The sequence below is a fragment of the Fringilla coelebs genome (assembly GCF_963513975.1).
Source record: "Fringilla coelebs genome assembly, chromosome: 9".
Lineage (NCBI taxonomy): Eukaryota > Metazoa > Chordata > Aves > Passeriformes > Fringillidae > Fringilla > Fringilla coelebs.
The window spans coordinates 17,455,245-17,482,990 of record NC_140067.1 but is presented as its reverse complement, the minus strand read 5'-3'; the positions used below and the strand labels follow the sequence as shown (position 1 = coordinate 17,482,990).

The window sequence follows — 27,746 nt, the reverse complement described above, 5'->3', positions numbered from 1 at the left end:
TGCAGCTTTTCAAGGCTGAACACAAAGACAATCAACTCTTTGAGCAACTTGGCATTTGTTGCATATGCATTTACTGTATTACTACAGAATTCCTAATCACATCATTAAGAAACATGAAAAGCCTACATACATTTTATCTTTAGATTTTTTATTATTATTATTATTTCAGAGGCACTTAATGTCTTACATTTACATAGCGCCATTTCCCCCTCCAAAACACTTTACAGTATTTACACACAGGAATGTTTCCCACCGTTGAAATGCAGCCATCTGACTATTTCCAGTACCATCTTCAAAACACCAGCAATTTGAGACTGAAAGTATTCATCAGTATGTTGTCTATTAAGGTAGTTCAGAATTCCACTTCATGAACTTCCAACTTGTGCTATTAAAGAAACATAACTAAAATACAGTATCACAGTGCAATTCTGCAACAGAACTGAGACGTCGATCATTTTCATTAGATTTTTTTACAATCACTCATTAGATCAAGTCTATCTCAAACAATTTAATGTAAGGCCTTTCAAGAATATAATTCTAAATTATCATTCTTTTTTCTATTTTCTTTATAAGCCTCCCTTACAATCAAGCACAGAGGATTATTTTTTTCCCTTCCAGTATAATAAGAAAGACCAAGTCCTGCCCCTAAGGAGATACCAGCACACTCAGTTTCAACAAACTTCATAGCACCTAAAGGCAAACCTATTCCTCCTTGGTTTTGGAGATGGATTTTTTTGTTTGCTTGTTGTTAGTTTTAAAAATAAGTACAAGATTACACAAAATTCTGTTACATCCAGTAAAACTGTAAAGTACAATTGGGATTGGCTGCTGGGGCAATGTAAGTGTACTGTGTATGGTTTTACTTGTTAGCATTAAAAACATATTAAAGTATCCCAAGTTCACTACTCCACTGCAAAAGACTGCCCTAATCACAAAGATAACAGCAACTTCCTCAGTTTAGAGAACTTTTTTTTTTGTCTCTCTAAAAGGCTACTAAAACATCCCTTCCAAGAGAAGAAGTTGTATTTGTGCTGAGAACTTGGACAAAAAAAAACCCAAACAAAAAAACCATCCCACACCAACCTATGTGGCATCCCTATTTCCATGGTTACACTTTGAAAGACTACGACCTCACACACAGCATGCTGCTACCTGCTCTGTTATGGCTGATGTGAGAACCTGAATGCACAGAACCAAGAGATGAGTGAAATCAGGTACCTATCTGCCTTCCTGTAAAACAAGAACAAAAATTATTCTGGTACCTTATTCTCTGGAATATGCTGTACTTCAGAGAGAAGCTTTTATGATCTTCATGGATGCATTATACTCAGATTCCACTGTGGTCACTAGATTCTTGTACCGGGACAGCTGTTTGCGTTTGAGTACTTTGAAAGAATACTGACAGGTAGGGGCAAGAACTACGATAAAAGGAAAAATATTCACAGGTAGCAATTTCAACATGAAAGAAATTTCCTAATTAAACTGGATAAAAATTAACAAACAGCAGTGCATCCAAGTACATATTAATTTTATAAAAAGTGGGGGCTTTTTTAAATCTAAACCCTCAATAAAAGATGCACAAAGTACAGATGTATTGCATATTTTATGCATGCCTTCATGTAGTGCATTCCTATATTATATCTTACATGGAACACTAAAAAACTACTAGACCTTCACTGTACAACAGGTATTGTAATTTTTTTGTTTTAAAGCCTAAACAGCAATTCAGTTTGAATTACACCTTCCTATTCCCTGATCACAAAAAACACCTTGCTGCATTTATGCTTGTCAAAGTCAAATGATAACCACAGTAATATTTGTATGGAAAAAACAATTACAAGTAAACTATTGTAATAATAGTTCCTTTGAGGGGATTTGGAAGCTGGAACAAGAAAACCAGCAAGGACTGGAAATCCTTACAAAACACAGAGAATCACTAGTAAATAATTTGCAACGGAAATCAAGAAACATCATGACAGTCAGAGAATAAACATGAAGAATGAAAGCATTGTTTCAGGCTTCACAGTCCAGAAGACCAAACAGAGAGTACCATTATCACCAGCTTTCAAATTGAGACATGAAGGGCAGCTAAAACTATAGGATCACCATTTTTTTGAAGAGAGAGAAAAGGAGGAACTTGGAAAAAGTAACCACTGTTACTTTTTATAGAACTGAACACAGGATAACTGTCTGCTATTTCACAGATTAACATTTTTGAGCTCATTATAACCTCTACTGATTTGACGAGTGACTGGACCCACATTCTTTTCTCTGTTCCTTCTTGTGGGAATCATTCATTTCTTCAGAGCTAAAAACACTCACAAGCTTCTTTGATACAAGGATCATCACATTTCTTTCCCTCCCATTTTTTCTTGTGGGTCAGTCCTTTCCTCCCTCAACCTCCTCTCAACTCTTCATTACCACAATATTTCTTTGACAGAAAAAGGACAGTTGGGCCAAAAGATGGAAGAAGCTTTTGCTAAACTGAGAGAGAATGGGAGCTGAACTGCAGAGAGAACTGCATGGACAGACAGATGTTAAAGATAAATCCAAATCCCAGCAAAAAACAATCTTAATTTTTTTAAAACACCAGAAGGAATTAGTTTTGTCTTTTAGTTTCAGTTCATCCTTTTTCATTAGGGCACATTGGCTTGGACAAGGAAAAGGCTCTTTCATTGAACAGGGCACAGATCTGAAGATGGGACAATGTCCTGCACCGTGCAAGATCTCTCTGAAACATGCATAGAACAGAGCAAAAATCCAAGACTGCTTTGCAGGAACAAGAGAGGTAGCAACCCTAATTTTAACAGGGCTTTTCACCAAAGGGAAAGAAGGTCTACAAAAGTCAAATCAGCCGATTTCAAATGGTTTGCATCCCAGGATGAATCAGGTTACACTAATTTAAGCCCAATTTAATTTAGGCAGGTTTTTAAACCACAAGAATAAGGACATTCTTAGTACGTATCAATAATTACACCAACATATACACAATTAGCAATATCCTACATAATAGTAAATGCTTAACAAGCTGAGTAATTTTATGGTACATTGTCTGACATTCTACACATTTCCTGTAATCATCCATCTCTAGCAGTTCAGTTCATGACTTTAAGATCCAAATTCAACTGTGTCTTCAGTTATTTTCTTGAACTCATAGCTTCCTCGGCCATCCATATGCAAGTAGTACTGAAAAAAATCAACATATGTTATTACCTAAAAATTACCAGCTCTATAAAGACCAAAATAAATTATAATAAAAATATAATTTTAAAATGTATATATTTAAAATATAAATATATAGGTAATAAAATTTTAAAATATATTTTTGAAATATAATATTTAAAATTCTTCAAAAAATGTTTAAAAAGTTTTAGAGGGTAAACTTCAACTCAGAGGGTAAGCTGCTCTCACCTCACACATCATTAAATTCACCTGCCTCTTTAAAAATGTTAAACTGCATTTTTGCATGTCATACATCAGTCTGCTAACAGCCATATCTAGACTTAACACTATTCTCTTGAGTTTTGTGGGGCACAGATTCATCCCCATGTACGAATTCAGTATTTTTATCCACAGGTACAGTCTCTCTGCATAAAAAGAACAGTAAAATCTTAGTTTGCAATAAAAAAATCCATGTCTTAGAGACTTTTTTTAAAAGCATAAATGTATTAGAAATAATGAAAGCAAAAAAATCTATGCTGTGTACTGAATTCTAGTTCAAGAACTTTTTTGAGTCTAAGAAAGAAGACTTAAGCAAGCTTCTCATATTTTATAGATACATTAAAAATTTTTGGATAGCATTCTTTCATAACTAAAAACATAAGAATATTTCAAAGAGTAAAATGAGATTATGAAAAGTAAAACCTTATAAAAACCCAAATGGAACATGACCTATTCGGATGTAAAATGATAAAAGCTTGAATCACCAAGTCAGTTTCCTACAGTCAGTCAACAAAACCCAGAAATATTCTTAATAAAGCTAAGATTACGTACATCATGATGTTTCCAGAGTGACTTCCTGTGGGAAACAGTGAAGAGAGTGATGCCAACCTATATGACAAAAATACCAATGAAACAGTTAATTTTTCTCACAGCTAAGGTGGTAATAATTTTTCAGTAATTGTATCAGAAGATCTTAAATTCATAACCACAAACTTCCAGACTATTATTAACACTACACATACACAGCTTTTATTACAAGGTTTTGTGGGGGGGTGGAGGGGGAAGCAATCAGGAGGGACATATCGTTTTTAATTGATTTCACTATTCTTTTGCTCCTAAAGATTTGTCAAACATAGAATTAAGTGAGTAAAAGGGACAAGGCAGGAAGAAGGTAAAACAATAAAGCTGGTGAATAAAGGAATTCTAACCACAAAAAAAATTCCAAACCCACAAAAGCAGTAATCAATTACACACTTAGAGTGACAATTTGAAGTGAATAACCTTCCTTTGTTTCCTTTCAACTTAGCCAACTATTTATCCCCAACAGTAGGAGCAAGGACAAAATGACTCTGATGATAAAGCAAGATAATATTTTTTTTTTTTTCTGGAAGGACAGCCTAACCAGGAATTCTATTTTTTCAGCAACATGCACTAGCCACTTGGAAAGCACAAATCAATGTTCATGTTTGTAGAATAAGAAGCATGTGGAAAATATGCTTCAAAAATTGTCAGGGTATTGATACCAATGTGGTAAAAATCAGTTCATGAAGTAATGCTCCTTGTCCTGCAGAGTCCTCACCTAATATCCATTCACTACTCCAGAGAGCTCCTTTAGTTTCAAGCACCTATTTCAGTGCTTGCACAGCTTGGCTCTGTTATCATTCTGGAATACTGCTACTCAATAACTAACGTCATTTCAAGCCCTTTCTTTCCCAAACTAGGGTGTGAAATTGAATCTTACTGATTTCACATGGCACTACAGAGAATCTGAAACAGTGAGTTTAAGACAACAAGGAAACACAAAGCTATATCATCACATCTTCCTAGAGTGCTTGGCTTTTCATATCTCAAAATAGATGGAAATGTTAACTTTCAACATTTCACTTCTGTTGCCCTGGCCAAAAGAAGCCTTTTGAACAAGAAAGCATGCTACAATTTTAGGTTATTGGTGCTCCTTGACATTCTAAGACTCTATCTGGAAAATTAAGGCTACTTAGCAGTTAGTAAGAGTTCTGTGTATATCATAGAGGCTACACGTACATCTAAATTATCCTGGGACTACAAAATGATTACTGAATTCTAGCAGGCAGAAAGTAGTATGCCCCTCTAAGCTTTTTTCCAGATTTTTTTTTTTTTTTAATTTTTAGTCTGCATTAGGCCAAAGGAAGAGTGAACCTTGTACCATTTAAGGTTTCTTGTTAATGCACAGAGAGATAATTCTGGAAACAAAGAGCTCACCTTTCGGCAGTGGCTGTAAATGTAGCCCTCTACATCCACACTAACAGCACTTGTGCACTCATCCAGAATTGCAAACTGGGGCTTATGATAGAACAGCCTTGCCATCTGGAATGCAAGCAAAAAAAAAAGATACTGTGGATACAGAACTACCAGCAATGGAGCAGTGTTAGAAGTTAAACTAAGAATTAGTGTCCAAAAATCTACTATGGAAAGGGAATTAAGTTGGTACCCACTGAAACCTGAAAATCCAAAAGTTGCACATTATCTCATACTTTTTTTTTCCAAGACAATGTTTAAAAGCCAGTATTTCCTTTTAAATTTTGAGTACAAACCCCACTGTTTCCAGTTGTTCACTCAGTATTTAGGTATTTCACATTTTGGGAGTTTCTTCTAAGCCAAATACTAATATTCAATAAATAAAAATAGCTTACAGTTCAGATTTTATTTTTTACTTATGTTCTGTATTTGTTAAGCATTTATACTTTTGAGACATACTGCCATTCTCTGTTTCTCTCCCCCGCTGAGTACATCCATCCAGTCCTGAACACTATCCCAGCCTCCTTCACGTTCCAAGATTGGACCCAGCTGAACATTATCCAAGTACTCCTTCAGCACCTTTTATGGAAACAGGAATGACAAATAAAGCTTACATGAACTTAAAAGACAAGTGGTTGAAAAAGCTATAAAGGATTACACCATAACATTTTCAACCGTGGTAAATATTCAAGTCCTATTAAATGCAGTGCTTTTCACAGCAGTTTCAGTATTTCTGAATTGGAAGCATTACTCTTCCTGAGCAAGACAAAGGGTTAATGAACTAATTAGCATTACCTGGTCAGAAATCCCTTTCTTTTTCTGATCTTCCAGAGTATCTGGATATATAACTTGATCTCTGAGCGTTCCAAGAGTCATGTATGGTCTCTGAGATACAATTAGAACCAAAAAGATATGTCAAACATTTCCAAACATAGTCAAAGTACAAAGAAAGAGAACTCTATTGTCAAGTAAAGTACTTGGTCTCACCTGAGGAACATAGAACAACTTTCCTCTTACGGGTTTTGTTAAACGCCCACCAAACAAAGGCCACAACTGCAAAGGGAAAAAGATTAAAATGTGACAAAAAAGTCCAATTACAACCATGCTCTGCATTCTCCCCCGTTTGTTGTATAAAGTTCCCTTACCTCACCAAGCACACGGAACAGGGAGCTCTTCCCACACCCATTTGGCCCACAAATCAGCACATTTGCACCAGATCGAACCTAAAATTGCAAAGTCAACACATAAAATGGTAGAGACAAAGTATTGCTGAAAGTTTCTACAATCAATAGGACAATCTGGTATCATCATATACTTGTTCACAACTTTCTGACATTACAATCAGCAATTTCCAGCAAAAACTAGTTTTTTCCCGAATTGGTTTAGCACCAACTGCAGCTGGAAGAAAATGAACTTGTAACAATGAAAACTTTTTTGAGTAAAATAGCTTATTGCCTTTTTTTAAAACTAACATGACAACTTGTTTGTACTTTTTTTATACACAGGATGACCTTTCAAGCTATCACTTTCCCTTGAAAATTTTATATTAATATTGTTTCCTATGACAGTAAAATCTTACCTCAAAGTTAAGGTCTTCAATCAAAACATCTCCATTAGGTGTCACCAATGGAACATGATCAAACCTGTATGTATTGCAAAGTTAAAAAAGAAAAAACAACAGCTGTCTAAAAGAAGCTAATACTGTGTGTTTACTTGAGAGATTTAAGGCACTGGGAAACACCTCACCAGTACTTAATTCACTCTCCCAGTTTCCAGCTATGAACATCTAAAGAAGTTCTTGAAAGCCTAGTTTTTAAACATCTACATCTACAGGCTTGGTTTTATCCCCTGTATTTGTTTGGGGTTTTTTTGAACCCTTCTAAGCCTTTGGTCTCCAAAACATCTTGTGGATATAAACCTACATTTAAGGATGCATGGCATTTTAAATCTAGTAGTGAAGTGTATGTCAGTAGTTCTACAACATGCAATGAGTGAATTCTCTGCTCACCTCCCCCTTGTCTGCTTTTAAATGAATAAAAATAGCTATATCATCTCTTTTCCCTCTTCCTTCCTATCTGCTTCCCACAGTGTCCAGATTGAGATTATTTGATCTTTTAACTGCCTTTAAGTACTAGTACATCAATGCTACCTTCCTCAGACTGCAAAGAATGTAGGAACATCAAGCACAAGTACATCAACAAAATTTCTAAGCATGCAGAAGTAAAAGCAAGTACTTTGTAAATGAATACAGACTTGCCCTTGATTTTTACAGTTGAATAATATAAGAGGATAAAATCCATAACTAATATATTTCTAAGAGGAAACAAGATGGTCTGAGAAGTCATATTCTAAAGGACAGTAGGAATGTTACCAAAACCCCCAAGTTAAGAGAGCAGATTACCTCTTCGGCTAATATGAGAGGAAAAGGATTGGCTCACAGAACAGAAATGCTGAGGTGGGATTACTAATAAATAAACTAAAGTTCAACAGGAACTGCAAATTGTAATAACAGGTATTCAGCCCTCTATTAATGGTCACAGAGACAAAGACTTTTAAAAAGTCTACTTTAAAAATACTGAACTATTGAACGTGCGGAAACTTTGCAAACATACTTGATAATGTTATCACTGTTGATAATTTCTCCAGATCCAGGTATCAAAGACAAAGGCTGCTTTTTATCTCCATCTTAAATAAAGAAAAATGTATTAGTGACTGAAATGCTACACGGAGATGACATATTGCATATTATAGCACATCTACCTTTCTCTTGTGATATCATTGTACGCTGATATTTGCCACTGTTCAAGTCCTTCAGAACCTGCATTAATTCCGTGATTCGAGCTGTGAAACTTAAAGAAAAAAAATCCACAGAAGGTCTAATAAGAACTCTGTCAAACTGCTAAAATGATAAAATTATTCAACACAGCACAGAAGCAGAATGTTTACATTTTAGAGTTGCACTAGGGTGTCTAATATGCCCCATATTTTAAAAGCTCCTTTTCCTTTTTCTGTATTACCTAAATTTTACTTCTTATAATGTAAAAAAAAAAATTAAAATTGGCAAATAATCAATACCTAATTGACTTAAGAGCATTTGACAAGGTTTCAACTACACATTCAAACTGCATGCTAGTACTATCAAGATGTGAAATTTCTAGTGGACATAACAGTACATCTTCAGATGTGTTTTCAGCATAAAATGGTTTTAATTACTAAATTTTTAGCACTCTGCAAGGAACAAAGCACATAAGTTTATTTTAATTCTACAATCAGTTTCTGAAATTGAGATGAGAAAGATTCTTACTATTAAGCTTACCCAGCCAATCTTGTCATTTCACGGCCTGCTAGGACTATTCTGCCCAAAGCTTGAGACATTCTCAGTAGCATTCTTCCACTTTGGTAGTAATCCTAGAGTAGAATAAAGTTTCTTTATGTGGACTAACAAAGTTTAAAATCTAGAGGTTCTTTTAATTCTGGTCTATTTACCTCCAAAAGTTCTGCATGAGTGCTATTCTGATGACGAGGATCAGACAGGTTCAAAAATGGACGACTCACAACCAGGTAGCCAACCACAGTGGCAAGGTCTGCAGTGTAAGAATAAAAATTAAGCTGCACATTAACTGAAACAGTAAGAAAAAAGACATTTCTTATGTAAAAAGTTTGGTTTTTTTATTTATAGGAATCCATTAGCATTTGACACACTTACATTTGGCAATGATAGTATCAATGAAACCCATAGAGAACCGGAACAGGATGAAATTATGCAAGTGTTCCACCTGGTAAGTTACAGAAGAAAGAAGTTCAAACTCTACCAGTACCTGTTTTACTATCTTTTATTAGACATTTGGTTCCAAACAATTAATTTTCAGTACCTCAGATACATTAACATGCCTCTAAGTGTGGTAAGCACTGCACAAGAGTCTCTGCTGGCAAAGACTTACATTTGTGATCTAAACAACCTACAACAGTGAGAACAATAATTGTGGTGGGTGACAGGGAGGTAAGTGGCAAGAGAAAGGCCATTCTAACAGAAACTTCTGTTCTGCTTATAGCCTACCAGTTAATTTTTTAATCAAATGAAAGTAGCAGCAAAAATATAAAGCCACTGTAAGCCAACTTTTATGAGCACATGTCAAGAATCATCATGATAGAATTAAGTTTTGCTTAAAATGTTTTAAGAAATAAAAGAGGCTTACCAGCTTACGGAAAGTCTTGTGAATAGTCTGTTTTTCTCTCAAGTTTCCATTATAAAAAGCAATTTCCTCACTAAAAAGAAACAAAAATAATGCAACTTCATTTTGTTAAAGACAGTCTTGAAAAAGCCATAAAATATGGGAATATAGCGCTTTCAGTTACTTTATGAAATAAGGGCTTGTGTTTTTCCACAACAGTAGAACATGGAATTATTGTGCCCCACTCAGTCTTGACTATGGAATATAATGCAAATACAAATTACTTTACAGTACATAAAGATGCAAACACTTGGCTCAGACCTGATAACTTTCCAAGCATATTCTAACACACAACTTCCATTTACCCCACAGTAAAGTCACTTGTTTCTTAGCAGCCAAGCAAGTGTGTACCTGTTTGTAATGAGCCGTGAGTTGACATATCTGTACTCCCCTTCATACTTTTGTTCTGTGATAGTCATCTTGCCAATTGGCCTCCTTAAACGTGTAAGGAAAAACCCTGAAATAATCAAGTACGCCATCATGCTAGCTGGACCCTGTGAATATCAAAAAAGAATAAAAGCTTAGGTGGTCTCAAATGACAGTATCTGTATCCAAAGTGCCCATAAAGCATGAATCCCTTAGTTCTCACCTCCTATGTGCCTATGTTGCCAATTCAATTACGTTCGCAATTCCCATCATGTCACCTTCTTTGGTGTTGTAGATCTACTTTACTCATTTTACTAACTCTCTGTCCCTAGATGTCCTTCCCACCCCAGCCTTCCATTCAGGTTTATATTACTACTCAGTGTGACCTGTCCCCTACTGTCCTAGATTACTTCATTAATGATTGACTGATACCCTCTCATTTCTTCTCCCTCCTTTCCTCCTACTTCTTTTTCTGTACATTTGCTGAAGTGTCACACAGCAGTCAGTATTTCAATCCCATTGTCCACTATACATGCTTCCTGGTCTCTCAAGCAGTCCTGGATCCTAAGTTTCCATAGATGAAGGACAGATGATTAAATACCACTGAAGCATGGAATGGCATAAACTGAATTTGGCATAAACTGCGCACAATAACTACTACAGAGAGCAGAACAAAGACATCTGAGACTGATAGTTAGCAAGGTTCAGTTAAGCCTTACTGCAAGTCTGTCTCAACAAAACTTGCACCATGTGACCCACAGCTACTCCTTTTCAACTCCTGAACAGTTTTGATAATGCATCATTTCACTAATTTGAAGAATTAATTCTGCAATTATTCAGCTTATTGAGTCTTAGAGCTCAATGCAAGAAATGGTTCCCTCTTTACAGAGGCTGCACAGAAACAGAAAACTTATTTTCAACTTTAAATGCAATTCATGCAAGACATAAACAGTTAAAAGGGTGTTGTCCTAAATAGGATTTCTAAATAAGTACTAGAAGAAAATTAAGAACTTTCTTGGTCCTTCAAATTGTTGATCAAATACCTGAAAGTACTGGTTTTTATTTTGCTTGCCTCAAAACAGAGGACACTACAGCACACAAAACATTACGTGTAAATGCCTATTTTCAGTATAGCACTTCAAATAATGCCGGAATCCCCAACTACCACCTAGAGTTTTCCTCCGATTCCAAACACGTACAAGGCTGTAACCAAAGAAGGCAAAATGTGCTTATAGTTCTAAAAAACCCACTCAATTTACCTGTGCTCCTATTGCACTTGTTAGCTTGAAGATGTACAAAACTATATCCAAGAAGGGCTGTAAGCATAGGAAAAAAGCCTTAGAACACAAACACAAAACCAATGTAAAACGGTCCAGAAGCCATGTACCACCCCAAGAACAGTTACAGCTCTGTACCAAAATACTGGCTAGTCTATTATACAAACTAAAAGCTAAGACAAAAGGATGCTCAGTCACATGACTTTTCCCTGAAAACACTGGCTCTAGAATTGAACATAAAAACATCATGATCTTCAGATAAATACATACCATATGAAAAGAGTACTTTGCTAATTTAGGTCTGTAATGACTCTGCTCACTTATCAAAGGTGGGCCAGAAGCCATAATAATTTAACTGAAGTAATTATGAGAAATACTGAATGAAAAGATAATGCCATATATTTGGCTATGTACCTGATAGAAGGAACATTCCAAAGTTCTATAACCTTCCTCATGAAGCTAAAACAGCTGAACTACAGGTTTTGTAGTCAAAAGGTTAAGAAGAAAGTAAATTGTAGTTTACCTATACTCAGCTTGCATAAACACAGAGCATCAAAAAATTTTGTCTAAAAACATCAACATTCTTCTCATTCACTACCCAGCCACCTTAAAATTCACACCAGAAACAGGGAAAAGCTTATTCAACCACACCTCCCTACACACAAAAATATTTCTATGTAACTGAGAGCTAGCCATTGCTTTTCTTCTGAAAACTATCTACCTGAGAGAGCAAAATCATCACTGTTCATCTGCAAAAGAATGCTGTATGTTCTTTAAAAGAAAATTTAATACAAATTATAACAACTCACAATAGTGCTTTGGTCATGAAAGCCACAAAGAGTGTGAAACACTACAGCATCATAAACCATTTTTTTAGTATCATACTCCAAGCAATTCTTGTGAGCTGATAACCCCATACTAAATGTCTACAGCTACTACTCTAAGTTCTCTCTCAAAAGACTTACCTTGCTAAGGTTTGAGTACAGGTCCACTACACTATTACAGAATTTTTCCACGTCCTGTGTAAGGAGTTGATCTGGATTGGCTATTCTGTTGTCCAGATTTCCCATTTTGTAGTATGTATAAGTTCTGAAACAAAACAATTGCTAAGTGTCAGGGAAAAAAAATTGTTACCTGGGATCTGAAACAACAGGAACACCCTTGCTTCATACAACTGAGATGCTAAGTAGGGAAAACATTAAATTACTGTATGGAATCAACGCAGCTTGTGCTTTTACCTGACTAAATCCACATCAAATGCTGCAGGATTGTTTAGGTATTTAGGCTCCAGAATGTCTGAGCTGAAGCTCAGGCTCATGCTGTGCTGCTACTGAACTTAGAAAACCCTCACACAATCTACTACAGCACATCTGACAACCAAAATTGAGTCCAGAAGGAGCTACTCAAGCTCATGCATCCAACTGAGTCTTCACCATATGAAGGCACCTGAAGTACTTTGGAATCTGACCCAATCATGGAAGCAGTGCAGTGCATTTTGTCCCCAAGTTGAGCCAACTTTACTGTCTTTGTATCTGTGGCATATATAACCTGCCACTCACCCTCAACTGCAAGTTAATTGCAACCTTGCAACCTTCCTACTATGTACTTAAAAATACTTGAATCAAATTTAAAATCTGTAGACAAGGTGTTACTTACTTAAGGTATTCTTCATAGAGATATCTGGTAAGTCTTACTCGGAAGCAGAGCTTCAGCTCATTTAGACCATACTTCAGGAAGTTATTCACTAAAGAGATCTAAAATAAGAGGCAATAATATTTAACTAACAAGAGCAAATATACTTAGATCAATTTGCAGCATAAATTGTGTAAACACTTTAAAACAAATCAATTCTCCCCTTGAAGTCAATAATGCCATAAACACACCTAGGACCAATCAGGCAGCGTCTACAGGACCACTGCTTAGGCTTCTGTCTCCAGGTCCCAGCGGATCTCACCACTTATCATAAAATACATTCATATTACATATTTTCAGCTCTTCTGATAAACTCTAGAAAAGAGCCACCATTTTACAATCACTGCTTTAAATCTGTCAGCTAGTTTTAAAATGTATTGCAAACCAGATAGCAACAATTATTTCTATCTGGTGCAGAGCAGAGATGTCAAAATGCTGAAGGGAAGTTAAAGCGTGGAAGAAAGCATAACAAACCTGTGACAAATGTAAGAAACATAAAAATTAAAGTCTAAAAGAAATCTTCATCTTCAATGGTGCCAAAAGAATCCCAAACCTATAGTCAAAATTGCCACCAACAAAACTAACCTGAAAACCTGAACATATCTGTTAAAAAAATAGTTGCTACCAATAAAGAAATATGCTAATAAAGTCTCCCACACACTGGAGCCAGAAAATTAAATGTGTTTTCATACATGAAAACACATTTAATTTCATACAGACCTGTATGTAAAACAACTTATTTCCATAGGTTTTAAGACACTCCTTTGAGATCTTTTCTTCAACACTTTAATTTACATTTAAAATATGTTCTACTAATAGGTCAGCACAAGAAAAGCACTTACAGCAGGCATTGCAGCAATGAAGTTGAACAAGTATTTCTTGAAATCTTTTCTGCTGCGGCCAATGATAGCACTGTAAATGACCACCAGCTAAGAGTCAGTTACAAGAGAAACAACAAAGTATAAACTTGCATGTCTTAGTGGATAAACTCTCAGGGGACCACACAGAGAAAACAAAATCATCATAGAAACCTGTAGCATCAGCTCTAGGATCCAGTCTGACACGCTGGACTAAGCTAAGTGGCAAGAGGCAGACTGAGTAGTTATCTCCTCTCTGCTCCTCTGTAACTGCCCACATTAAGAGCTCAAAAATTCATGGTCACAAAATATCAGTCCTTTCCTTTCTCTGCTTTCCCAGATTCTCACAAGAGAAACAAAGCCGTCCTTCCATTCTACAAAGCACCAAATGTCTCTCCCCAAACACAGTATCATTTTGAATTCACAGTTCAAGACACATTGTGACTGGCTTCAGTTAGCAACAAGACCAGCAAGAAAAATCAGAAGTCTAAAAGCTACTTTCTAACATATTAGGACCAAAAGCATTGTTTTTATCAATCTAAAGAGCAAACAGCTCAGTGGGAAGAAATAAAAGTCCTAATAGCCACACAACATGTCTAAGACATAAAACCACTATTCTGAAGTACCTTCTTGGATATTCAGATCAACAAGATTTAGAGTCATCAGTGTACAAAATGTTACCAAATGAATATTTAATAAATAGTTTAAAAATATTAATTTAATCAGATAATTTTATTGATGCACAAAAAAAAAATTAATATATTTACCAAAATATAGTGGTCTCTCCCCAAATTGTAACTACATCAGTTTTAAACAAGAAAGCTATAAAATGTCCAAATATGTTTTCTGATAGACAACTTTCCCTGTTAAACACGAGAGAATGTTTAAAATTAACAAATGTATAGTTACCTTTCAATGACTGTTCCATTTTGAATCATCCAAATATCACAGTAAGTTCGGACAACCAGCATCACAGCAATAAGCAGCAAATAACCTGTCTAGTAAAACCACAGAAATGCAACAGTTAAATAATGGCTAAAATTCACCATTTTTTCAGTAAGTCGTCCAACTGTATCTAACAGAAAAGTACTACCCTGCTGCCCTAGCTAATGTAATATTTACTTACTTTGCTGGAAACACATTAGCATACAATAACTTAAATAAAGTACTGGCTACATTTTGATGGTGAAAGTTTGCCTTTTAAAAAGCTGTATTTGGTTGATACATATACTGGACACATAAGATGGAGGATTGCAGGAATAAAGAAGCTACTGCTACTCTGAGACACCTTTCTGCCATAAGGTTGCAAGAGACCTCTGAACATCATCTACTTCAACTCCCTATTCAAAACAGGGCCTTTAGTAACCAGTCACAAGTCAGACCAACAGTGCAGACAGTTTTCCATGCACTTCCCTGTCCACTCATCCAGCCAATTCAGTTTGGCTTGTTAGGGTATTAAGGGAGACCTGATATCAAAATATTCAATATCCTCTGTTCTTCCCTTGTCCACACAGCCAGTTCTCCCATCAGTGAAAGCAATCAGGTTAGTAAGGCATGATCTGTCATTGGTAAATCCAGGTTGCTTACAGTCACTTTTTTGTCCCTTTTGTGGCCAGAGTTACAGGAATTTTTGCTCACAGTTTTGCCAGGAATATGGTGAGGCTGACCAGCCTGTAGCTTCCAGTAAGCTTGTTTTCAAATACGGGAGCAAGGCTTGAGCTTTTTTGGGATTATCCATAACCTCTTCTAATGGCCCTGACCTTTTGCAGCTGATAAAGGCTAGCTCTGTGAGCACTCTCACAGGCATTTCCATCCATGCTTCTACCTTCTATGCACCTCCTTTTTGTAATCAGGTGGCTGAAGGTCTCTGTTCTACCCTCTGGACATCGCAATTCACTGCTCTTGTGCCTGATGCACATTTAAGTTCTTACAGTTCATTGCATAAGTTCCAAGCTCAACTACTGCTTTGGACCTTTTTTTCTTTTAAAAGTGCCCAGGAGAGCCTGAGAAAGATGGAGGCACTGATTTCTACACTGCATAGCTTTCCAGAAATGATGCTGAAGAGAATTTTCGACAAATTCATTTTCTAATACAGGTTGGCCTAGCTATAAGTTACTAAATCAAATAATGAATGAACTGCATTCTATTTAAAGACAGGAAGCATTCACACACAGCAGTGCACTGCCTTGTACAAGACAAACCCAGATGCCCTTTTAAAAGTTATACTACAACAGCAGTTATCAGCTGACAGTAAAGGGCCTATCTTGTAGTTGAAAACAGAACCTTTAGTGATATAAAAGTCTATGTTATGCTCAGTAGCTATATTATTATGTTTCTATTTTAAAGTACATAGCACAATTTTGTCCTATTAAGTAATATATTCTGATGTAATTTCAAAAGAGACTTGACCCCAGCTTTATTTTTTATTTATTACTGCAGGCAATGCTTACCTCTTTGCAAAAGGTTCTAGGGACCATTATTTTCAGGATTCGACATATTCGTGCAATAAACACTCTGTCCACCATTGCTCGCTCCTTCTTTCCCTCTTTCTGCTGCACACAGAACAAAACAAGAAAAGTGAGAATTGTTTGTATTATTGAACTGTTGATGTGATATTTTCCCTACCCAAGTAATTTACAGCTACCTTCTTTCTGCAGAATTTGCAATATTTCCTGCCATCCTGAGACTTGTTCAGACAAGTAAAATAAGGAATTGGGAGCTATCAAAACAAACTGCAAGAGTACAGTACTAGTAGACCTGTACTTATAGCTGTCTGTCTGTATCCTTTCTGTATTCTTTAGTATAGTTTAGTATTCTTTTATATAATATAGTATCATAAAATAATAAATTAGCCTTCTAAGAACATGGAGTCATATTCATAATTTCCTCCCTTTGTCAGAGGTCTCAGAAAATACAATGTACACCCTTCTATTATTCAGTGCAAGCTTTTTTTTAAGTTTTCAGCAAATATGTATGTACATGGAATCTATTCATACCATTGTAACACCAGAATCACAGACTCTGCCTTTTGGTCTATTTCATTTGATTATGAAACAAAAATCTTAGCTTAAAGGGATTTAGTATATCCCTTTCAAATAATTTAATTAACAAACACACAAAAGATCAGGGAAATGACAAACCTCCTACCAGATGCTTGAAGTAGTTTCTAATTTAGACTCAACATCTTGTTCCATACATTTTTCTTTTACATATAAAATAAACACAGGTTATACCAACTCTACACACAGCTGTTCATTTCTATCTATACAGAAAATCTCACAACACTGGTCCTGACAAATTCATAGGGCAATAAGAGATACAAGGACATTGTGCACATAAAGAATCCATCATTATGGAGTCAAACTTCAGCCTCATGATTAACTTGATACTTCCATTTGTTTCACCAATGCAAGTCTGAAAGTATCATTCAAACCATACTTGCACTGTAGCCAAGATTAACAACAGTGATAGGACTTAAAGTTTTAAAAAATCAGGTTTATTCAAAGTTATTAAAGAATATTTGACATGAAGAAATAATTACCTCATTATTCTGCAATGCTTGTTTTCCACTTCTTTTACTGCAGAGAAAAGAAAAAAGTATTTATTTGTTATTAACGCACTTTTCTTTGTCTGGATCTCTACATATAAAAGACGGAGAGGAAATCTTGGGATTATATTGCTACCTATTTCTTTCAGAGCAATACAGGAGGGCTACCTCCTATGTCAAACCTACTTGCTGCTTTTATACATATGTGATGGCAGTGAAACCCCACTCATTCCAGCAACCAGTTTCACGTAGGAAAACCAAGTCTCACCCTTTCATCTCCAAGTTCTGCTTTACCTTGGCTCTGTATCATGAACTCCAAGAGTTTTTCTGTTTCTCACACGTAGTTTACAAGCATGGCTACATGGTTCCACTGACCACAAATGAAAACTACAAGAATGCAGATCCAGCAATCCAACTTTGATGTTTCACACTATCTACATAAGCTAACCAGATTTGTTTCGCATTGCATTTGACTTCAAAAATAACACATTTACTACACAGAGAGATTATTTGTTCATAAACATGTGCTACAGGGGAAAAAAAGCCAGCTTCTGTGAAATCAAGTTCCTGCAAATATGTCCATTAAAAGGGGAGTTAGTTTTTAGTCTATTTTTTTTCCTCTGCATTGAACAGAACACTTAGAAAAATATTTATCAACTGGTGATAAACAAACATTCAAAAGCACAACACTATTCTTTTGCCTCTACTTTTAAGAAAGAAAAGCTGAACAGTAAAGCAGTTATAGCTTGTCTTTCTTCCTTTTGGAACACTCAAGCATCAGAAGCTGTTTGGAGAATTTATGTAGTGTAGAATAGGCCACCAACCATATGAAACCATATTAACCATGACGATATAACACTCAGAGCAGGCTGCCTTAAAACTACAACATTCATACACTTTCAAGGCAGAACCCAGGACACTTTAAGAAAACAGAAACTCCTTCAGTCTACAATACCGAAATAGGAGCAGACTGCCACACAACCAGCTATCCCATAACTTCATCAACAGCGCCCTTACACACTTGTGTTTTAAAGCTCTGCCAAGAAAATATCTAGAATGAAACCATGCCTATTTTAATTTATGATTATTAGAAAGATCTATGAATGTCACTGACCAATAAAAAGAAATAACTTAATTACTATGAAAGAAAAAGGCAAGGTAGCAGAGGAACATGAGAAGAGAAGGAGGAGACCATGAAAGCAAGAAGGGAGATCCACCAGTTCAACAAGAACTTAATTAAGGTAATAGAGATGGAAGCCTGAGAGAAGATAAAAATCTTGTAAGACTACTTGTGTAAAAGACAAAACAAAGAATGAATATGAAGGGCAGCAGGGGCCAGATTGGGGGATAAATAATAAAAGTTCAGAAGAGATACGACATTCAATCAGGCTGTGAGGGAAGAACACCCATGGAAATGGTAACAGGGTGTAAAGCCTAAGAAACAATCTAGTTGGAGACTACATCCTGGTGATGCAAGAGCAATGCATTTCTGGTACAAGAAACTCCTCAATACATCTTGCAATTTTATAAAACTTGAATATGGATCAGTCCAATCACACTTGGTTTGGCAGTAGGAGGAAAGTAGTATTCTTAAGCATGAATAAGTAGTGATCAAACTATGTGGTTATTTCCCTAGATGATTCATGACTTGTCATAATGTAAGATGAAAGCACGCTGCTCTTCCATATACGCTGTAATGATTCCTATAAGCTTGACTGCTTCAAGTTCTGCCAGTGTTTGAAGTCACAACAGTCATAATACACAACTATTTCAGCTTTAAAAGGATGAGAAGTGCATATATTAATAATCTATTAGGTAGATAAGGCCCAGAATTACTCTGTCAGTTAGTTGACTATCTTTGATGTATTTATTGATACATTTTTCCTACAGTAGCTGTTGAGAGAAATTGAGCAGCTGAAATTACTGATCTGAAACTGATTATCCATTAAAGAGAAAGGATTGTTCAGAAATCAAGATCTTACGTTAAATAATAAACTCACATTTAATTGGCATTTATAGTTATAAAGTTTAAGATAAAAATGAAGCATTTTTAAATTTAAAATCTAATAAAAAAAGAGCTTTAACAGTGTTTTGTTCTCTTTTTCTAAAAATATTTGTGTAATCTCAAAACAAGACTAATACTTCAAAAAGAATGGAAACAATCTTACATATGAAGTCTAGAAGAAAAAAATAAATTAAATGCGCCTACATAGGTCTCATTTTATTTGCAAATAAAGACTGCCATAATTCTGCCTGGAATAAAACCTTTCCAGTCCAATACCTATTGGCACTACTCCAGATTCCATTGTACTACTGCAGAACATTTTTGTGAGAATGGTGGTTGCATTCCCAATGAATTGAAAGACTAAATAATATTCTCAATTAGTCAGCAAGAATACAGCAAGACTATCTGGTTGCAGCAGAGAGCTCTAACACTTGGAATAGATTCAAGCTCTCCATTATTCCAGACCTCTCATTTACATAATGCTGGAGCATCACAAGCCTCAGTGGTGAAGGAAGGTAAGTGCTACATGCTGGCCAAGTTCTCCATTGCAAGTAACTCCCCTGGTACAGAGCCATTGTTCCTTCGGGCCCTCACAGACAAGGGCGGATGACAATGAAAAGGTTTTTGAAAAGGGTTATCCAGAAAACATTTAGAAAAAAAAGAAAAAACACAGTAGCACAACATTTCTAATAGTGCATCAAAAACAGTGGAATTTGCCACCATATATTTTCAAGATCTAACTGCACAAAGCCTTCAACAAAGCAGTCTGAATTCAACGTGTAAAATTTTTTAAGACCATAAAGAGTCTAAAGGTATAATGGAACACACATCACCTGACAAAGTTTCAGGAAAAGCAGCATTTCAGATGTAGCCTGCTACCCATTATTTAACTGCACAGGGCTTTTACAGCAAACACAGATATAAAAAGCAAAGAAAGGCATCAGCAGTAACTGGGTTGACACAACTACACCAAACTTGCCATTCATAGGTGCATGGTAACTGAATAGCAACTCTCTAAAGAGAAGTAAATAAGTAAGCAATTACCCAGTAGGCAGGAGGCAATACAACAAAACACCTTTCTCCTACACTGAGAAACATGATCAGCCCATACCAGCAAGATGCTTTAAAGAAACTAATGGAGTCTCAGGACTCTGTACAGGCATTTGACAGCTGATCCAACTTCAAGGGCAGTATGGTAGCCCAGCGGGGAGGGAGAAATCATGCAATTCCAGTCTCCAAATAAGTATTGGTCAGAGCACTGGCTCTTTTGATTCTATTAACATATCAGTGAGGCTATTCTCTCTAAAGAAACATGCAATAATACTGGTTACTCAAACAGAATCATTCTCAACACTACTGAAGAAGAAAGTGATTTGAGAAACTGTAAAAAGCCTTCAAGAGGCCTGAGTCTTCTTACTGAAAGGTCTCAGGCACACTAGTTCTGTGGTATTTACTAGCAAACAGGAAAAAGTTAAAGGATTACTGTCTTTAGAAATACCTGTCTCCATCCAGAACAAAGTTCAGAGGAAGCAATCTACACCGAACCTAGTACAACGGGGAATTGCAGATGAACAGAGTGATAAGCAAGACTTGCTGTTTAATGACACATTATGAGGAAGTAAGGGTTTAAAGTGATACACTGTCCTTAACTGAAAAAAACCCTACACATTTCACATCGTGCTACCTTCTTTCTATAGAGTTAGGATGACTTGCGTCTACTCAACACAGTGCAAAGATCAAGGGTAGCATTTCAAAGAATCGTTACCTCTAGGCAACCTTTGTATCCTGCAGACCTTACATTGAAATGGCACTGGAGAGTTTTCACAGCTTCCAAAAATCATACAAAATAAACAATTTTGCAATAGTTCATGATTATTTGTGCAGTTTTCAGGTTAGTTTTGGAGTCACTAAGACATTGTAAAGAGAGAATAAAATTCAAATGACTAAAGATGCAATGCAACAGTGTGAAGAAATAACAGCTATAGTGAGAAAAGTCTGGTGTAGCTAACTGGCAGGCAGCGTTTCATAGTGCACATCTCACACAGAGGGGTAGAGAGCAACAGTACAGTTATTTCAGGTCAAGGGCAGCAACCCTACTCAGAAGTCTGGGCACAGTCCAAAAGCATGCCCATTTACACAGTACAATCTGAGCACACACAGAAACCAAGAACAGAACTTTCTTGGCTCTAGATTGGTGGCTAGTTGCAGCATAACCAAAAATAATGTGAGAGGAATGTATTCAGGCAAGCAAGAAGGGGACTCAGAAGGTCACAGCTTCTGAGCTATGTTACTGCAAACAGGAGCTCTGATTGCTAAAGCTCAAAAGGTTTCTACAAACCTATGAGAAGAAAATAAAGCAGAACTGTTGGAAAGGAAATTCTAAGTTTCAGTAGAAGAATGCATCTCAATAACATATCTTACATATAAGAAAAACCTCAGCACTATTAATTTTGTCTTAAGCTGTGCTTGGGCTTGAGCTGTGGCTGCAGATCTCCTTCATGGATAACAGTGGAAAAAGATTTCTAGCTAGTTTCCTAAAAATTTTTTTAAAATAATTTTTAAAAAACTTATACACTGTCACACACACTTACACTAGATCTTGCCTTAGACAGCAAGCATTTTATGCAACTTAATTAAGAGAGAAACCACTAATTAGCTAGCCAGGCCCCAAACAAAGGCTGTCTAAACACTAGGATTAGGGCTGAGTCATCTGGTTTCACCTATCTCCATACCCTCCAGCTGAATTCAGGTTTCCTGAGCCCCAGGCAGGTTTTTCTATAAACCTGCATTTTCAGTGTATTTTCTAGTAATCCTATCTGCATATTTAGTCTTTTTTTTTCCCCCTCAACACTAGTGCACTTACTGCAAGCAGTAGACTGGACAGTCACATAGACATCTGGATACATTTACTTCACTGTAGTTAGCATAAAGTTGTTTTTGTTACCTGCCACCTTTCCTTCAAGTAACACAGGTTCCCTTTAAGGCTTTCACATACACAAAAGCAGTCTATTAAAGTGCAGCAATGTAATTTCACCCTTCCTCAACCAGAACAGGTTCCTCCATTTGAAGTACACTGGCAAAGCCCACCCAAGCACATTCAGAATCTAGAGAAATTACACAAACTAACAAGAGAGAAGAACATTCTAAATATACACTAATGGAATAAAAATGCACCATCTGTTTCAAGCTACAAGTGCCACTTGCTATACCTAAACTCCTATTTTATGTTTGAAAGCACCTCTGAACATTTGGACACGTGTCTGTCACCTCTGATTGCAATACTATCACTGCCACTGCATGTTCACAGGCTGTGCAGCTGAGGACACAAGCAGTGACATCGACTGAGCGAGTGACATGTGCTGCCACTCTGTCAGCAGACAATGGCTGAGGAGCACAGTGACAGGCAGGAGCACAGGTTAAGTGTCACCCAAGATGAACTGTACAAAACCCTATTTGACATAGACTGTCTGTAACTCAGCCTCCCTCCACTGAGTGAGCTTTAGGCTTGCCTAACCTCTAAGGCCCCATGCATGCACTATTCTTGCTTCATTTTTCCCCAGAGGTGGGATGCCATCACAGGGATTTCAGAAGTTCAGTTTATATTAAACTGTGTCCACATCTTAGCATCTTCTTGGATTCTAATGAATGCAGCTAGGTGATAGGAAAGGCCCTACAAGCAGATTCTAAAACATGTTGTCACCTTCCCATTCACTACAAATACCTTCCTATTACTCTAAACTGTTTATTCCCTTTCCCTAACCTTGCAGTTTCGAACTCTTTACCCTAACTACCTTCTATTACTTCTTTCAGACCCTCCTTCCAGCAGAAAGTTGTAGGAGTTAAATATCTTCTTCTTAAAAGTAAGCTAAGATCATTCTCTACTTGTGTAAGTACTTTATTTTAAACTACATGGATACTCAGGAAAAATTCTTATTAGAGGGGTAATGGAAAATATCCAGCTCCTTTATGTAACACCCCTTGAGGTTTTAATTCTGAAGCAATCAAATCTTAAGCAAATATTCTCTAACTTCTTGTTTGAGGCAAGATTAGGGAAAGAGAATAAACAGACTTTTTTCCTGCATTATAAACAGGATAATGTAGTTTCTCAAAGAACTTCTCATTACTCTAAAAAACCCCAAATACTACAATTGAACTCATAACTGCCTTTAGATACCACAACTTCCCCCCTTCCAAGAGGACACAAAGCTTTTGCAAGGAAATAGACTTTTTGAGAGCAACTTCAAAAAAGAACCAATGTATTTTTCTCCATGTTTTACTCCAAGGAAGTAAGATGGAAAACTCACAAGTCACTATAAGCAGACAGTTCTACATCACTCTACTTTGGAAGATTTCAGAAAAGTGTAGTAATAAGGCATTGTAAATTGCAAGTGACACCACCTCTCAGTTCTGTAAAATCAATGAGCAGTGCAATACCTCTTAGAGAAAACATCTGTGACTAATCCAGGCAGTACTAATTAAGTGATCTTTGACCTAGTAAGGCAGGTTGGCATGACATATCCAGCTTAATTATTCATACATTACTACTTTATATGAGTTGTACTGAACTTTGCCCCTATTATTTGACAGCAGAAAAATGGGTGAAAGTTGCTACCTCTCCTTCCTGCTGTCATGGCTATAAACTGGTTATTCTATATAAAAACAAACACATACAACATGACAAACCTGACACATAACTTTCTTGCTACACATTCAAACACACCTGATTTGCTAAAAGATGGATTTTCTTTTTCTCAGTTCATATGTTATTTTACTTTCCAAGTTTAACCAGCAGCAAACCTATTGCTGACATTCCAGCAAAAATTTAAAAAGCACACAAAATCAAACAGAAAAATGGCAGGTACTCAAAAAATACATGAAATAATAGGAAAATGTAAAATGTTATTTTGAACACAAAGTATGTACAAGAATGTATTCTGAAACTATGTGAGGAAGGAAGAAGTTTTGCAGGTAAAGTTCACAGTTGCACTAGAACACTTCAGTGATTCACCTGAATGTTAAGCCCAGCATTCTGCGGGTTATATTCAGGTCTGCAACATTCACCTTTGCCTTTACAAAGCTCAAAACTAGAATTTCACCTTCCAGAATTCAAGAAGTTAAAATTCAACTCACACTAACATGGCACAACATTTTCAAGCATTATACACCAAGGTTAACAAAGGAATTCACACACAAAAAGCTAAATCACCTCAAGGATTTTAGTCAGTTAACCTCAAGCAGCAGATACACTACCAGTCCTCTTCCAGACTATCTAGATTGCCTAGTAAAAGTCTTCACCCTAGGAATAAGTACAAAAATTTAGGACAGCCATGCCTTCCCAACTTCTTCCTCTTCCCAGAGAGTCAGAGATATACAACACAGACAAGGACACCCTAGGCCCTGCAGATGTCAAAGGTTGTGCACTTGTTAATATATGTCAGCATCATATTCCAGCACACAAATGCTGAAAACAAAGATTTAGCACAAAGACAATCCTTTTCAAAAGTATTCTCTAATTTACATCAGCAACAAAACATGAAGAAATGAATGATACATGAACTAATGAGACCAAAGGAGGATGAGGCAATGGTAATAACCAGATGCTTTTGTCTAGGCTGGTGATATAGGCAATGTAGCTTACCTACTGCCTAGTCTTGATAGGTAGCATTCTGTAAGGCTCCTGGCAAGGTTTGCCTCACAGGGAAACATGGAGAAAAGAACGAAGACCAGTGGGCAAAAACCATCCTCAAAATAGCATTCAAGCAGCAGCACAGCTATTATTGAAACAACCGAATGTTGGATGTTAGAGTTTGGAATCCATGGCCACAATACAGTACCAGCAGTAAATAAGACCTAAGCTGTGGAGGGACTCAAATGTGTAAAACAACACATACACACAAGGGAAAAATCAAGTTTATAAGCATGGCACTTACTTTAGCAACTGCATTTCTAATAAATTTAAGAATGCAAAATGACTAAAGAGTAGTAACAGAAGTAAAGGACAAGGTATCAGAAAGACTGCAGTACAGAAAGAGCAGAAGGGACAGATGAGGTTGGGCTCTCACAAGCCCATGCATCTGTTGAATTAGCTGGAATGTAATTCGTAAGTTAACCTCCCTTCCCAAAACCCACTAATCTTGTAATAATGTTTGGTCCACCTAATATATATGAATACCTCAGATTTTTAACACTATACCTAGCAAAATTGAAGATCCACACAGGAAAGACACATTCCAAGGAGTCTTCAGCATTTAGGCTAACACTTTCCATACACTGACCCTCAAGCTAACGCATGCATTGCCATTGTCAAGTCCTGCAGATCAACATTATAAGACATGAAAGCAAAACAGTTTAATGGGGACAACCCAGGACCCACATAATATCTATTTCAGGTATAGGGAGATTACTCTGGATGAGTTCTAGCTGCTTCTATCAAATGAATGCTACTAACAGTGGGAAAATATTAAATGCACTTCAAAACTATACTGGACCTGCATCGATGTTTTAAAATGTGCTCCAATCTGAATGCAAGCTGGTTTGTGTGCTCCAAGATCATTCCTCAAGGAAGGCAGAATAAGGTAAGCGTGGACAACTGAGATTCACTTTAAAAGAATACTCTTGGACTGACTTAACACATAACTGCTCCTGGAACATCTGCATGGCCCAGTATTTCTTACAAATACCACTATACTAGGCATGAAAATCTGAGCTTAACATTTTTGTGCCTTTCCATACAGCTTTTCTGCTTTTTTAAAGTGGTATTTCAGTAACTTAGGCAGATATTTGAAAAACTCACTCCCTATGAGTTTGATAAATGAGTAACTCGCAGCCATAGCTCAGGATCTTGTTTTAACGCACATGCAAGAAACAATGTAAGATAGCAAATGCATGACTTGTCAGCGGAGTATCAATGTCTGCCACGTTGTGTGACAGTTACCTAACTTAATTAAACTCCTACAGATATTGTGCATGAGCGGACTTAGGTAAAATAAAACTGGATCCTTGCTTAATCTCAGATATGTTATTACTTAAGTCTGTTGAGTAAGTCCATCTCAGTATTTTGGAGTCCTTACAAGATACCTGTAGGCACTGCAATATCGCAACACATCATGTCTTAAGCGTATGGTTAACAACTTACAATCTCCAATACAGTAAAACCGTGGAAGGGCTGAGCCTGCGATACATTCCGTCTGCCGCACTTTGCAATACCAGTGCTTTATAAGGCATTAACACACCCTAGAACCATATACCTGTAAGGCAGCCTCACAGAGAACATCACCACATTCGGCCCCTTTGAAATCACTGCCCGTGTATCTTATTGTCACACGGCAGCATCCAAACAACAGCTGAGTCCATTAATTGCCTATGCAGACACGGTAATCCCTAGAAGTCAAGTGTCGATACTCGTTCCTAGTCCGCAAAAAAGAAAAAGCCAACATGACTTGGGTAACAAGGGGGCCGTGGTTGGATGCTCGCAAGAGGGGCATCCGGGGAAGGCGTGGGGTGAAGCAGGCTGCCCCCCGTGCCCAGGAGCCGCCTCCCGAGCGGAGGGCGGCGGTGGCAGCGCCCTGTGTGTGGCACAGGGGCGCGGCTGCCCCTCCGCCGGGGCCAGGGCCGTGAGGGAGAGCACAGCTCCCGCTGCTTCGGCCTCCCGACGCCGGCCCCGCGGCTCGCCCGGCCCCTCCCGCCCGCGGCCCGGCCCGGCCCCGCGCTCACCCGTGCTGCGCGGCCCCCCGCCGCTTGCTGAGCAGGCAGAGCAGCGCGCAGGCGGCGGCGGCCCCGGCGATGGCGGAGTGCCGCGCGGTGAGGAACTTGCTGTAGGCGGCCATGGCGAGAGCAGCGCGGAGCCGCCGACCGAGCGCAGCCGAGCCGAGCAGCCGAGCGAGGGATGCCGGGAGGGGGCGGCGCCGCCCGGCCCCGCGCCGCCGGCAGGACGGGCCGCGCCGCGCCGGGAGCGGGTTGTGCAACGCCGGGACGGCAATTACCGCTCCCTGGCAGCCCCTGCCAGCGGGCGGACCCGCCGCCCGACGGGAGGGGAGGGGAGGGAAGGGGAGGAAGGGGCGTTTCCTCCCGCGCCGGCGGGGCCGGGCCTGTCGCCGGCCGCCCTCGCCCAGAGGTCGGGCTGAGCGGCTGAGGCCGAGCCTCCCCCGCTGCCCGCGGGTTAATTTCCCAGGCACCGACTTCTGCCGAGCGGGCTCCGGTCAGCCACTCTCCCGGGGTGTAGGGGTACCGTGTGATTCCCGAGTGTGATCTAGAAATGGCTTGTAAATGTGGCAACGACGGAATAAAGATAAAATTAAAAATATATATGTTTTAAAACGTTTTAAAAATTCAGAA

General features: G+C 37.8%; 1 protein-coding gene across 1 annotated transcript; it reads right to left on the bottom strand.

Moving 5' to 3' along the window:
* Window positions 1-127: 127 nt before the first annotated feature.
* On the bottom strand, window positions 128-27,365 carry ABCD3 (ATP binding cassette subfamily D member 3). The gene is made up of 23 exons (XM_084211826.1): window positions 27,126-27,365; window positions 17,402-17,438; window positions 16,311-16,412; window positions 14,770-14,858; window positions 13,846-13,915; window positions 12,968-13,065; window positions 12,277-12,400; window positions 11,294-11,350; window positions 10,020-10,162; window positions 9,633-9,702; window positions 9,143-9,212; window positions 8,923-9,020; window positions 8,753-8,844; window positions 8,197-8,285; window positions 8,049-8,121; window positions 7,016-7,079; window positions 6,582-6,659; window positions 6,424-6,489; window positions 6,232-6,321; window positions 5,896-6,015; window positions 5,401-5,505; window positions 3,994-4,050; window positions 128-3,186 (listed from the first exon to the last, which is right to left on the bottom strand). The coding sequence occupies exons 1-23, from the start codon at window positions 27,236-27,238 to the stop codon at window positions 3,109-3,111; spliced, it is 1,983 nt and encodes a 660-aa protein (XP_084067952.1). The 5' UTR covers window positions 27,239-27,365; the 3' UTR covers window positions 128-3,108.
* Between the last annotated feature and the right edge of the window lie 381 nt (window positions 27,366-27,746).

Coding starts and splice junctions, on each gene's coding strand:
- ABCD3 (XM_084211826.1), bottom strand. CDS start 27,238: ATGGCCGCCTACAGCAAGTTCCTCACCGCGCGGCACTCCGCCATCGCC. Junction 9,703..10,019: donor TCACGGCTCATTACAAACAG/GTACACACTTGC, acceptor GTTTCTTTTTAG/TGAGGAAATTGCTTTTTATA. Junction 7,080..8,048: donor AACAGTGATAACATTATCAA/GTATGTTTGCAA, acceptor CAATACATACAG/GTTTGATCATGTTCCATTGG.